General features: G+C 39.3%; 1 protein-coding gene across 5 annotated transcripts in view; it reads left to right on the top strand.

The window, feature by feature from the left end:
• TOX (thymocyte selection associated high mobility group box) overlaps nucleotides 1-14,965 on the top strand; it is a 235,932-nt gene that overhangs the window by 138,555 nt on the left and 82,412 nt on the right. For all 5 annotated transcript variants that reach the window (XM_063326918.1, XM_063326917.1, XM_063326916.1 and 2 more), the window contains exon 3: nucleotides 3,791-4,033. In XM_063326918.1, coding sequence (XP_063182988.1) covers nucleotides 3,791-4,033 — 243 coding nt within the window. The remainder of the gene's footprint in view (nucleotides 1-3,790; nucleotides 4,034-14,965) is intronic.

The following is a 14,965-nucleotide window of genomic DNA, read 5'->3' as shown; positions in this document are numbered from 1 at the left end:
AGGGTCAGGACAGGATGATGACTGGCCTGGGAGTGAGAGCTCTTGCTGCAGGGAAAACCTCGGGCCTGGCCTTGTGCTCGAGCTCCTTTAAATGTCTTTTTGGGGAAGAAGGTAACAACATGACGTTCCAGGAGACCCATTGCCAGCACCAGATCACTTGCACCAAGAGGACTCCATATGGTTCCTCAGGAAGACTTTCCCAATGGCAAGAAGAGAGATGGCAGGAAAGTAGGAGTGGATGTTTGAAACCTGTAGCTGCTACTGGCAGGACAAGCATATGTCCTGTTCCTCACTCCTTCCCTCGACGTGCAGTTGCAACAGCCTTGTTTCTGGGATATGTTGGGTCTGCTGCAAATGTATATATGTGTGTGTATACATATATATATATGTCCTATGTATATATGACTTTTGATTTGTGGTGTGCCAGTGTGCCAAGTCATTACAAGCATCTAAGCCATGCTCCTGGACAAGACAAACTGCAGTCCCGTCACGGCACTGTTGAAGTAACTTCCCTGAGGAAGTTACGTCTGTATTGTTACATACACACATACTAAGTACGGAAATACCAAATCGGCTGAAACTGTTAGGTGAATAGGGTGCTCTGCAGATGCTTTCAAATATCTGTCTATACCATTAGCATATGGCTTGGATTCTGCCTCCTAGCTTTATTGAAGTACTAAAATAGTTTATGTCTTAAAAAAAAAAGAAAAACGAAAACAGAAAAAACATTATAGGAAGTACTAGTGCTTGAATTATGTGTTGTTTTGGGGTGTTATTGTTGCCTTTGCTACAGTACTCCCACTTTAAGAAGCTCCTTTAAGTGTAGTGGACGGTGATGTGGTAGGTGGTGTGGATCAAATACATTCTAACTGGTTCGCAAGCAATAACCATGGTGTGATATTTTTTGTTAAATAATCAGAGACCAACCATCTATTTAAAATGCTTAGCCCATATAATATATTTAACATTATTATGTAGTTACACATGACACAACTTGGGTTGTGGAGTTTTATGCCACTAGTGTTTTAATTTCTTTTTAATAAGTGAAGCTAATGTCCTAATGGCAGTTCAATTGCTCCTACCATTTTTGAAGTGTTACTACTTAAAGACACATTTGAAACACAGCAAATCAAAGTCTAACTAAGGTAAAAGCCAGACTATCCACATATGGCATGCAAGAAGGGTGTACAAATCAGACAGCAGATTTGCTGAATGCCCCCAATAATTAGGCACACCCAGCCTGACAATATTTGGTTTAGTAATGTTTGCGTTTAGTAGTGAATGTAAAAGTCCCTTCTTCTTGTTAAAGAAGTGGTGAGAGAATACTGTAGACTCTTGTCCTACTCCTGCTTAAGGAAAATAGGAGGGCAGATCTCTCTTCCTCCTCTAGAAGGTGTTGAGACATCTTGCTTCAGCAAAGATGGTAACACCTTGGTTCAGCAAAAACACAAGGTATTTTCTCTGTAGGATAGTGAGAGAGAGAGAGAAAACAAATGTTGAGTTAACATTTCTTTGTACCTGCAAAATCATTGGAGAGAAAACTCTTTTGAGGCCATCAGTCTTTTGGGATGGTAGAAGAGACAGTGTTGAACACAAAATGTCCTCTTTTCACAGCTAATGAATCCCTCCTGGCAGCAATAAGCGCTCTGAGATTACAGTAGCCAAGTCTAAGTGTACTTGTGTGGGATAGTGCTGGTCCAGAAGAGCATTATGGGTGTTGTCCCTTCCTTCATTCGTGTTCCTGCGTTGTTAGTGTGGTGTTAGACCTTAAGCCTACTTTAGACACATTTCTTTTCATCATCGTTTTAATATAATAGTAATTAGCAAATTGTGTATACAGTGTCCATAATACTTTTATTTGGTTTTGCACAGTTTATACATTGTGGTTGAGTAAATATGACATGTTCTCTTTGCCATGCGTAAGTCTCCTCTCCATTTAGTGAGGGTCTAGTTTTACTGTTTGTATTTCCTCCCTTGGAGATGTCTCAGCTGATGGCTGCATCGTGGCTTCTAAAAGCAGGGGCAAATATGACTTACAAGTGGCAGTGCTTGCACCAACTTCCCAGTAAGGAGGGGGCAGGGACAAGGGGAGAGAAAACTCCTGTGCCGGAGGTGAGAAACGCAGCTAGAAAGCGTGGGCAGAACCAAAGTCCTCATGCCTAAGGATGCCGATAGCACTGCCAGACCTTTTCCGCTCTCTGTCCTGTTGTTTTCATTCTGTGGGATTTTACTTTGGCCTTTACAGTGTAGCCTTCCTGTTCTATTTCATATTAAGATGTTTGGTAACGGAGGTGTAAACCTTGTTGGGAAACAAGCAAAGCAACTAAAACCATGGCAATGTGCATGAGGGTAAGTTCTTCTGTGTTCAGCAGCTCATTGAAAACAAGTAACGCTGTTTGTTGCTACTCTGATTTAGGTTTTTATATCCATCCTCATACAGAGGAGAGTAACCTCAGGCATCAGGGAGGACAGTATTACTACGATGACTAATGAAAACCCCCTTTGTTTATAATTGGGCATTGATTCTTCCCTTGTCCTTCTGCATGAATTCATACACCATACCATCCTTCATTTGCAAACTCGTATTGGGGAAAACATTTTCTTCTAATAGCTGCTCTTTGAAATTGCGCCCTCATTTTTGTCTTTCCTGAAGATACTTTGCAGGAGCAGAATGTATTTAAATCCTTGCATTTCCAGAATTAACAAAAGCAGCACTCAGAGCAGGGCTGGGTGGCTGCAGAGGGGCAGGAAGGGTGGAAGTAGCCTCTGTGCTAAGCGCCTCATGACTGTGGGTGTGGGAGGTGCAAAGACTGATCACTTGCAAAGATGAGAACTGTGGCTGTTCTCAGAAAAGCAGAGCAGGCTTTCAGGCTGAACCACTGCAACTGATCCCTTTAACTCTTGATTTGGGTCACGTATCTAACCCTGCTTACCTTTTGCCTTTAAGAAATATAAGCATACCCACCCCTATCCCCCAAATGAGTCTACCTGCTGTACGAAGAATGTAGATAAATAATAGCAATTATCTGTCTTGGTGCATAACTCTGACTTTGCCTGTGGCTTTTCCTTGGATCAGATTGAGTTGGATGACTTAATGGCAGCAGACAACAAAAGACTAAAGAGTTGCTTTGTGGAGTAACTCATTTAGATGACGGATAAAATGTATGTATTGTTGGGTTTATAGATTAAGAAAGGAAAAATCAGTGTTTTTGAGACACCATAGATACATTTTTATAAACGCAAAGTATATTCGTATGAACTATATACTATTTCTGTATTTATTTGTTTTTCTTTGTAGCAGAACAAATGCATGGCTCGCCTGTAAACCTAAAAACGCTATCTTTCTTCTTCACTATGTAATTCTTGATCTGAGTAGCAGGGAGTCTTATGAACCATTTTGAGCCAATGTTAATTTTATAAATTGCATTCCCTTTTCCACAATTCCCATGAAAAAGGTATTCAGCTAGATGAACACTCTTGGAAAATTTTAATAGGACCCTTGAAATCTGTTTGAATTCAGCTTCTTTAAAAAAAAATCTCTTTCTAATGGAAGCTTTGAAAGTATCAGAGATTCTTATGCCTCAGAGGCAATTTTTCTTCCATACATAATGGTGAAACTCCACTGTTATAATATATGGGTGTTTAAAATATTCTTTTTGTTAAATTGAAGCTCCTTCTTAGAAGTATGTGAGTTGGGTTCTTTTTGTTTGTTTTGTGTGACTTTTATTATTATTCTTGATCAGTATTCATATGATTTTCATAGCACTTTCTGTCGTTTGTTTTTTTCCAGTCTTTTCCTGGCCCAAGTCTTGAAAGCGAAGATTTTAACATACCTCCTATAACTCCTCCATCATTGCCTGACCACTCCCTGGTGCACTTGAATGAGATAGAATCTGGGTACCACTCTCTGTGTCATCCCATGAACCACAACGGCCTCCTTCCATTCCACCCACAAAACATGGATCTACCTGAAATTACAGTTTCCAACATGCTCGGCCAAGACGGGACACTGCTTTCCAATTCCCTCTCTGTGGTAAGCAGTTTTAGTCTTTCCCTTCTCTTCTGCTTTAACTTGCGAAACCGTGGAAACACAGACCTGTTTGAAATCCTCTGAGGGGCCAGCTCCTGCACCTCTCAAGTCATGGAGAGCGGGCCGGACTCTGGGTTTTACATCGCACTTCCGATGTCAAATCCTCCCCCCACCAGAGGCGCTGGGGGTTTTAGAGCTGAGTTCCTCAAAGCCAGGGAGTTACCCGCTGCCTTGAGTAGAATTACTCCCGCTTTACACTGATGTAAATAATGACAAAAGGAGGCTCAAGGCTTTGACTTCCACTGGAGCAGGGTTTGGATCCAGATGGCTGTTGTTCTGTGTTTGTCTGATGAGGCGCTTTCCATTCTCATTTGCATGTGCTGAGAGATGTACAAAAATTTAATATCTCCTTTCTTGTTTACCGCACGTTTGGAAAACAGCAAATGTTATTTCTGATTCTAGGCCAAATCTTATAGCCTTTTTACAGTTCCCAGTCCTTAGCCAGAATCCAATTGAAATGACTGGACGATTTGCTTATAAAGTCTGTCAGATAGTCATTATGGTCGTAATCTTGGGAAGCCTGATATTATAAATCACTTCTTTGAATGTTAAATTGCTTGCTACAACTGCAGAGCTACTTTACATGTTACATTTTCAAGTGGGCTCTACAAATAATTAGTATACTTGTGGCATAGCAGCTCCAGACAAGACCCTTATACCAAAGAGGGCATTATTTCCCGCTGATGTACAATTCTAGTCCGAAGAGTTAAAAATCCCATGGAAGAAGATGAGGCTTGGCATTGTGTGGAGTTCACTGGACTTCAGACAGTCTGCTAGATGGGCTGCCCAGGAACTGCAGGTCCGGACAGCTGAAGTTAAGGATCTGGTGTTCCTAGAGATCCAAGGGTCTGGGCTTCTCACTGAAGGATCAGAGGCTTAGGGCCCTATGTCCCAACTGTGAGGCTCTGTGCTTAGGGACTGAGGCTGTTTAAGCTTCCAGCTTGCTAGCTCCCCATCACAGTACCTAAAAAATAAAATAAAATAAAATGAAAAAGTCATTTCTGAGAGCTAAGGCAGCATATGGAGGTCTGGGGGCTGAGGGATCTTGGCTCAGCTCCCCATTCAGCTTCTCAGACTAACAGCCCCAGGGCCAGCGGCTGGGGGGCCATGGTGGCCGGAAAACAGTTATTTTACAACAAAAATCTGCCTTTTCACAAGGCTTTATTGCAACTTAATTAAAATAAAGCTGCCTTGATTTCGAGGAGCTCTGTATTCCCTCTGAGGATGTCCAACAAGCAGTACTGCAGGGGGGGTAGTCTTGGCTTCTTATGTGCTGCTGAGTTGTTATTGATTTACTACGATGTTGCACGCTTTGTGTTTGAGGTCAGAATCTGACCCCAGGGTTATGTTCAATAATAGGGGGGTGAGCGGGTGGGGGAGAGGCAGATTTTCGTAGAGAAATATAAATATACTTTGTGGAAGTGTTTTGAGTTTTGCTTGCATTTCTACAAAGCTAATGGCAATGCATTAAAGAGCATGAGCTAAATTTTGTGTGGGGTTCTAAGAATCAGAACTATCAAAGGACTTGAAAAAGTAAGAGAAAGTCTTGGCACTCCAGTCAAGACAAGCAGTATTTCACTGAATTGACCTCTTTTGAGCCATGGCTATGGCTCAAAACTATGCATTCTTTTAAGCTCTGATGTTCCACATTAACCTCTTGCAACAAGCTCTGAACAAAGGGCCTTGAGAGTTTGTAGATCATCACAGTGAATTATTGCATCCAGGGCAAATACAAAAAAGCTGAATAATATAACGAGGCAATTTTGCTATTTTGTGACTTAGTGAAGATCAGAAAAAATGAAAATCAGATGTCAAGAAAATATGCACTAAATTTTAACAGTCATTTCTGAGGATTTGTTCAATAAATAAAGCATGGTCCTTGAAGCATCACGGGCTAAGTCAACTGTTATCCCTAACTTGCATGCTCTTTGCACACAAGAGGGCCTCTTAACTAGCAATAGTTTTAACTCAAGCTGGCTTGTCCGTCAAGGGGATTAAGCTACATCTCACGTTAGTACAACTGATAGGATGTTAACACCACGATTTTGTACGGTTCAAACACTGTTTGGCAGTTTAGTTCCTCTGATTTGAATTTGATAACTTGAGAGGAATTAACTTGAGGGAGATAATTTAAGTTAATTCTTCAGTGAATTCAGTGACTTCTTCAGTGAACAGAATGGCCCCATTGTCCTTTTGGCTTTCCATTGATGAAAAAAGACAGGATTTTGTAGAGTTAGCATTCTTTACTTAGCTTTGAAGCTCTATAATCCAGAACCTTTTACATTTTTTTTCTTCAATATGACTCTTTTCTCTAGCTATTACTCATCTCTAAGTTTCCTTTTTACTATCTCATCAAACTCTGATCCGTTTAACAAGTACTTGCGTAAATCACTTTTATATTGCCTCACATAGAAAATAATGTCTAAGTTTCTTGAATCTGTCTAAACCCTTGGTGCCATAAAATTTCTGGTATATCAACTACCGCTTAGTGTATTTGGAAACCACGTATCTCACTTCATTTTTCAGGGCACTAATGAGTATTTTTAGAAAAATTATTCTTAGAAATGAATCTGTTGGCTGTTCTCTATCCCTAATTAGTTTCACATCTTCAGCAAATTTTACTTATATTGGGACAAATTCAGCTGCAGTGCAATGTGCCTCTGATTGAATTTGGTCTAATTATTTTTACTTTCAACGTCCTTCCTTTTGGCCAGTTTTTAACCCATGTTGATATTTTAGCAGGAATACCTTCCTTGTTGCCTGTGTTACAACTAGTGAGTGGTTTTCAGTTGGCATTTTTATAGACAAAGCATTAATGCTAGCCAAATGAGAGAAAGGAGACACAGTGAGCTTAGAAACAAAGTAGGAAAATAGTTTGTATGCTGACTGTAGCATTTTTCTTTCATCTCAACTACCAGGTGTTTTCAGATGAAGATTTCTGTGATTTTGGACAGATTGAAAATTGAGGCTGTACCCCTCCTAAAAACCCATCAAAACTCTGCCCATTAGAAGTCCTGGTTTCATACTGTGCAGCACTCCCTCAAAGCTGCAGATGAAATCCCTTTGAGTAAGGATTGCAGGATTTGCCCCAAGCTCTGTAAGAATTCTCCTATGTGGAAGTGCTTAAACACACACAATAAGAGCCCACTACCAGCTCAGTGAATTCTTATTAGGGATCAGCTTCTTACAGACTTTTTTACACTGTGGGAATTCTTTCTGAAAAATTTTACAATGCTGAGGTGAAAACTTCCCATTGACATTTACTGTGTCTGATTGTTAAATTTGGAATTAGCTGTCTTTGAAGGGTTTTTTTGATTGATTGGACTTCCTGTTGCACCCCGACTACTTAAAAAAACCAAACAAAACAAACACTAAAATTGTCTCTTTCTCATTATTCTGCTGTCAGTTCATATATTGGCTTCTATGTTTGTGTATTTCTGTTTTCTTCTTAGGTGACATACAGACATATTACATGCATACACAGGCATACGCACGCTAATTTATACCGTGCTGTCACATACAGATTTTTTTAGATGCTCATTATATCTGGATATTGAGGGTTCAGAAGTCCACAGAATTTGTGGAGAATGTGACACACAGTGGTGGGGACACAGAGCCCAACCCCAGTGTGGTAGGCCACGTGTGGGAGGTCTCTAAAGTCCTCCTTCAAAATGGGCGTGACTTCTATTCCTGCTTCTTAAGTGTATTTGATTAGATATAGATAGAGCTGTTTAATGAAGATGTACTGATGGTTCTGTAGACACGTTTGTTTCTATATGATGGAAAAGGGATCCCTTCCTGATATACCACAGCTGAGGTAGTCCTGTGTGGGTTTGGTTCAGTTCCAGTGGGGCTTGACCTGCCAGCACTTCTCTGCATGAATTTTCCTGAAATATTCCAAAGACTGCAAGAAATACCCCTCTAACATTTGCAGATAAATGCATGTAGATGCCATGCTATGAGAATGTGCATTTATCTGTAAAAAGCTTTTGGATGTCTGCTATAAAATGAGTTTTACTGTGTGTTCATTTTATCAACAAAATTATAGACATTTCAGCTTCTTTAGTATATCCTATAGATGATTGCTTTTTTCCCCCAAGAAACCAAGGTTAAAAATCACAGTGCTGTTTTTACATAGAGAAAAAAAACCCTATTTTTGGAATGCTTTCATTTATAATCTTGTGCTGATCTTTTTGAAAATGTGGTTCATGATGATATACTATAGAAAATTTACAAGAAAGAAATAAAAGAGATTTCAGTTTCTTGGAATGCTTCAAATTTCTGGGTTTGAAGTTTAAAGTGGAAAAGATGTTAAAAGGCAATAAAATCAGGGGATTTATTTCCCAAATGCTCTAGTTGTGCTGGCAACAAAAGCCGGCATAATGTATATACTTAGGTTTATTGTCATTTTTAGTATACAGTCAAGGCACACTTTGAATTCAAAGGCTACTGTACAACTGTTTTGACAACCACCACATCAGTAGGTAATGTGCAGGACATACGAAACTGAAGCAAAAATGTTTCCGAAGGTCTATAGGGAGTGCAGTACATCAGTGAATTCAGATACATTAGAGCAGCATGAATTTCTAATATGTTGCTCTTATGGAAAAGACCACTGGCATATTGAATAATGCTGCTTTCAAAGCAGAGCAGAAGATGTGATTACAGACAATTTCATTGCTGTTTTTAAAGTAAATATTTTCAAAATCTTGAGGTGTTTTATTTCATGTAATGCATAAAATAGTAACAGTGGACTAGAGCTAAAGATCTTCTAGGACACCGAAAAGTAGATGATGTCAGCTATAATTATTCAGATGTGGAATAATAGAAGCGTTAGTTTAAAATAAAATGCATGTCACAAAGGCCCATGTCCTTATATTAAAAAAAGCAATAAAAAGCTTTCTATTTTTTTGCATGCTTTGACAGAAGAATAAAGGCAATGAATAATTATTTAACATTATGCCCCAATTCATCAAAACCCAAACAATTACATTTTACTTTTTCATGAATTATATTTTTTATATATGCAGCCCATGAGAGCGTAATATCTCAAACGGGATGTGGCACTGGATAACAGTGAAGAAAGCGGACAGCTGCTTTTTTTTTTTTTTTTCCATTTTTCATCTCAGGTAGGATGAAGATCGTATTTCTTATTCACAGTACACAGTTGCTAATAAATCCAATGCAGGAGCTTGTTATTGTTGTAGCTGGGATGTATTTAAGAGATTTTGTTTAACCGGTTTCCTACGTATTAGTTAAAATTCAGTATTCATGTCTCATCTTGAGGCTGACCTATGCGGTTGATTTTGATTTTTTTTGGCACCTTTAAGTGCAAACTACTGATTCAAAGAGAAGTTTTTTTATTTCTGATGAAGAAGATTAATAACTTTCGTAACAATGCAAAAGATTTTCCCCTTCTAACCTAACTGTTGAGGTTTGAATCATGCTTGGATACTTTTTTTCTAGCCCGTGTTGCATGCCGGTGGTAGAAGATACTTTTAGTCTCTGGTGAATACTTCACATTTGTGCCTCATTATCAGGCTCTGGTCTTCAGTTTACATCAAAATTTACTGTTATGCTACACAGACCTGCTGCTACCCCAAATTTTATTGCAGTGAGTTATTGCCATCAGAACCACCAAATCATAAAGTTAAGGTCATGGAACACATTGTGTTAAGGTATTTATTTTTTTTTTCTCTTATTAAGCAACTTTGTATTCTTGAAGGATATCTTTCTTTTCGTTTTTTTTTTTTTTTTTTCTACCAAAAAAAAAAAAAAACCACCATTTTTTACGAGCTGGATTTTCTCAGTGAAATAAGCCTTGTGTGGCAAAAGGTTACAATATTTAGTGTATGTTTTGTCAAACTATTGGGATGCACAGCCAAATCTTCAGCTGATGTCAGTTGGCATAACTTTATTGTCTGCAGTAGAATTATGATGATTTATTCCATCCAGGGCTCTGGGACATCATGTTTCTCTTTCCTTACTTCTGATGTCTGCTCCACTCTTTTGTCATCAGAAAGACAACAGAAAGGATATGTAGAGGAGCTGATTAAGATGTAATTTGATCAAGGTTTTATAAATTCCTGCATATTGTATATCTACTAGTGGAAAGCTCTTCACTGTGGTGCAAAAAAAAGCATTAAAACATCCAATGTCGAGAAATTACAGCTGTATAAAACAAAGCATGCATTTTTAACAGTGATAGATATTTACCATTTAAATAATGTACTGGGGGAAGGTGGTTGGTTCTCTGTACCTGAGGATTGAAATCAAGATGGGGCACGTCTCAAAAAGATGTGCTTTATCTGGGACTGGTCTAATGAACCCCCTACTGCAGCAGGGAGCCCAGAACCTTCCCGTGGGTCACATTGTCCCTTGTAGGCTCTTGGCAGTAAACATTAGTCCGTGCATACATGATAGGGAGAACATCACTGGTAGCATTTCAACTGGTAGCACCTCTACAGCTTTTCCCTCCCAAGAGAAAATCAGCAAAGTGGAAGAAGGCACCCTGTGGGGGTGGACTATCCATGGACTCCACCTTCTTGAGGTCAGCTAGGACGAGAATTGCTATGAGAATATTTGAGACTAGTGTTTTTCATGAACTTAGCTTTTTTCCTGGTTTTAAAGTGCCTGGGAAAGCTATATTTTCTGTCTGTAAGTACTAAGAAGTTACCTTAAAGACAGAGCAAGTAAATATTTGATCATTACTGTAGGAAAAAATTTGTACACAAATGACCAGAACCCTTTTTAAAATAATTTCACGTCTCATTTTTAAAATTGCCAGTGAAGCTGTTGATTTACTGTCAGTTGGGAAATACAGCATTCTGCTTATTTGAGTGTGGTTGTTGAGACTCCATGTGGCTCACATATTTCACAAATTCAGTAGGAAAACAACTTCGGTATAATTTCAAGAAGAAATGACAAGGTGGCATATTTCATTTTTGAAAACAGCCTTCTCTAGAAAATGCGTTGGTGAACTTTTTTCACAACGGTTACCCATTGTCTGATAGGAATTTATTTGCTACATAAAAAAGTAAGAAAAAAAATGTGTAGCGGTATTAATTATTGTTTCTCAGACTTAACCAGATAGTCACAGGCTATGACATGATGAATGTGGTGCGGAGAGAAAGCCTTCAGTTGCGGGTGGTAGATTATACAACACCTCACATGTGAAGTACTCACAGGAGTGATTAATGCATAAGCAGCATCATAGCTGCAAGTGTCAAACAAAACAGATAATAGAGTATGCAAATAGAGAAAACATAACTCTCAGAAAATGTCAGAAATTCAGGGGTTTCAGCAGCAGAGACTGTTGACTTTAATCTGCTGCTTTTAACATCGCATGTAGTTGTCGAGAACAGCGAGATAATGAAATGTTTCTGAAGACTCAGTCTTTGGCAAAAAAAATAGTTATCGTAAGGCCTATAGATGGAACAGAAGTGAAATTTCTTTCACAAAAACTGTGGAGATGCTTTTGTGAAGATGAAAGAGAAGGAGAAGCCCACAGTGCAGGGGGAGTTTTGTGCATCAGGTGGAATAGTCTCTCCGTTCACCTGTTTCATTATTTAAATACCTACTTTTGCATTCTTTGAAACTTGAAAGCAGTTGAGAAGACTGCACACCCTTCATGGACTTGTACTGCATTCATCATCTCAGCCGATCTCGTTCAGGGAGCAGAAAGGTACGTTGTCTGGACGAAACCAGTCCCACCATGGCATGCACTGTCTTAACCCATCTGCCATGTGCATCCTGGAAGTTCAGATGTGCTGCATGACTCTGCTGAGGGCCGGGACACCAGCAAACCAGAGCTTCGTGACAGTGTTGCCTGCTAGAACGGAGCGTGAATTCTCCTCGTCTAGTCTTGCCTCTGCAGAGTCATAGATATTTAGCAAAATTTTTAATTCACTTCTTCGGGAAAAAAACCCACATTATTGACTTTCTTGATTTTTCTGAGTTGGAGGAATTTAAAAGTTCCAATTAATACTCTCTCAGGTTTTTTTATCTGTTTTCATGGTTTTACAGAACTTGAAGTATCATTGTTTCAGTTTGCCACTGACTTTTTGCAGCAGGAAGTATATTAGTGAAGGAAGAAAAAAGTCTATTGACAATGTTTTGAGATTTGGATAAATAATGATCAGTAAAAAATAACTAATTTCTTATTTTTATGCTTTGTTCTTGTTCTTTCTCAAGACGATTAAGAAATGCTTAAAGTGTAAGGATGTCTACTCCTCCCCTGGTCCTTTCAATAACATAAAGATTCATTTTAGATTGATGTCTGCTTCTCTGGTTTTTCCCCCCTTCATTTATCCAAAGGCTGTCCAGAAGCACTATGTAAATGCCCTTTCTCATGTTGGGATTCCCTGGGGGCAGCGCATAAACCCTTAACCTCCGCTGCCAGCGTAGTGCTGTGCTGCAGCCCCATGGATGCAATTTAGGAACTCATCTCTGTAGCCTCATTCACACACCTTTGAACTGCATTTATGGCATGTTGTACATGCTGCTGCCTCTGCATTTGGGCAATGAAGATATGAAAATGAATGTTCTAAATTCATTTTCCATGCATATCATGGGTGAATACAGTTACAAAAAAAAAGGACTTAAAGTATGTAGCGGCAGCAAGAAGCCTTATTAAGTGAGGAACACCTCTAAGGCATGTTTGTGTGTATCTTTCGGTTACAAAACCCACCAAAATGAACCCTTTCCATCTGAAGTCAGGTGGACAAAGGCATTACAGTTTATCTTACATATTCTCAGTGTGTACCCAACATTCCTATTTCAGCCAGCCCGCAGGGAAGGAAAAGAGACAAAGGAGATGTTACAGGTAGTCATGTGGCAATCTGTGTGCCTGCCCTCACCTGGAGATGATGCAGACTACATCATACTTTTAGATATATATGTATAAAGTATATTGTATTGTATAATGTATACACACACACACATATATATATGTATGCAAGTATGTATCACACTGTTAATCACTGAAGCCCTCTGCTGGAAAGGAAATGTAAAAGACAGGATGTAGCATCTGCAACATTCCCCTTCTCCCCAAACTGTGGATCCACATTGTACGTTAAACAGGGACTGAAAGTAGAGCCAAATTTTTGATTGTAGATGCAAGAGATTAATCAACATACTGTCCATAGTTGCATTACAGAAAATTTTTACCAAATCCCTGGGTTATGAGTGAGGTTGCAGTGCCTGACAGTTACTAACTTTGTATCATGGGTACCTTTATATAATGGTAGCCCGGTTGCTAAGGTGGGACGTGGCATCCCTAATGGGTGACAAGATGAGGCTACTGCATACTCAGTCTTTGAAATTCCTCTTCCTGACAGTGGAATATCATATTGGGCTACACGTGCCTTCCCTTCATTCTTAAAAAAGTTATATTAACTGAAAAAATGGTTGAAATTAGATGTTCTGGTCCTTTACCAAAAAAGCCCTGTGCATGGAGGATTTACAGGATCAGGCTCTTGATGAGAATGAACTCTTTTTTTTATTCAGAGATGGGACTTCCTTCTAATACACTTTAAGATTACCTTCATTCACACATAAAGAATTTCAGAGATTAACTCAGTAACTAAGCTTCAGTTTCCTACACATGCCCTAATACTCAAGTGTGGGATCCCAGTTCAATGAATTTTATTACACTCCCCTTTTTTATGAAGCAGCATAAAAAGTGTTTAGTGCAATAGGCTTAGTTCTGATCTGGATATTAAGTGCAGCTTAAGTTGCCTGACAGAAAGTGCACATTGTAAAATAACCACTGGCAAAACTTTTAAAAGTTATTTTTTCTAGAAAAAATAAACCACACACTTAAAAATATTACTAGCAGCACCTTGTTCTTCTGCAGCGCCTTTCTTGTGTCTTGAAATGCTTTGTAGTTACTAATTAGCTAAGAAGGTAATGTACTAATAAAGGTACAAATAGGTATTTGCAATATCAGCCCCTCATATCTGTCAAGTACTATACTGTAGAACGGAAAGACATTTATCTTATTAAAAACCCAATAAAATGTAATTCACAATATACAGATGCAGATGAGTCCCAAGTTGAAAAAGGCTGAAAGAGACAGATCGTAAGGTAGAGGAAGAAGATGACTCTACATTGTGGGACCCATAATAACGAAAGTATTACCGGGAGCTGATTTCATGTCTGATGTTCAGTACCAGAAAGGTGGGCAGCAGCGTGGTGAGAGACAACTTTCAATATTAGAACTAGCAAAAGTCCTCAAATGTAATAAAGGCAGGAATTAACTGCCATGTGTTACATGTCTAATATAAAGCAATTATGGTGACTGCATATAATGACAGCTGAGACCTTTAAGCTATCATGCAACCTGGAAGGGATACAGCAGCCTTATTTAAGGGCCTTGGAAAAGATGCGAGGGTTGTTTCACCTGCCCTTGAAACGTAGTTAGCTCGAGGGAGAGGTGAAGTATCTGTTTAACCAGAGTTTGGTGCTCCACTGCCCCAGGGTCCCAGTCCGAAGCCTTACAGGCTGGTTGCATAGCACGCGTGTTTCTTCTCACTTGCCATCAGCTTTCATGGATGCAGGGAGGGGAAGACACACAAAAGAAAAGTTCTCTGCCTGAAGACTGGCCTATGTAATTTTAATTGTGGCGCTGCTGTTGCTCGACCTTTGTCGTTTGTGGCGTCTGCCTCTGAACCGCATTTTAGGAGCTCTGTTACTGGCTGAAAATCTCAGTGGGGTTTTCAGAAGCATTCTGGCCTATTGTTGATCCTGTCCAACTCTACTAGGGGCTTTCCCAGACTCTCAACAGAAACAGAGATCGCTCTATAGCAGATGCTTTCATTTGTCCATAAATTGCAAAAATTTACATTTTAGATTGTACCAGATTAAGGGTGTGTC

The sequence above is a fragment of the Chroicocephalus ridibundus genome, chromosome 2 (genome assembly GCF_963924245.1).
Source record: "Chroicocephalus ridibundus chromosome 2, bChrRid1.1, whole genome shotgun sequence".
In the NCBI taxonomy this organism is placed as follows: domain Eukaryota; kingdom Metazoa; phylum Chordata; class Aves; order Charadriiformes; family Laridae; genus Chroicocephalus; species Chroicocephalus ridibundus.
The sequence above is the reverse complement of the archived record's forward strand: the minus strand, read 5'-3'. Positions and strand labels throughout refer to the sequence as shown.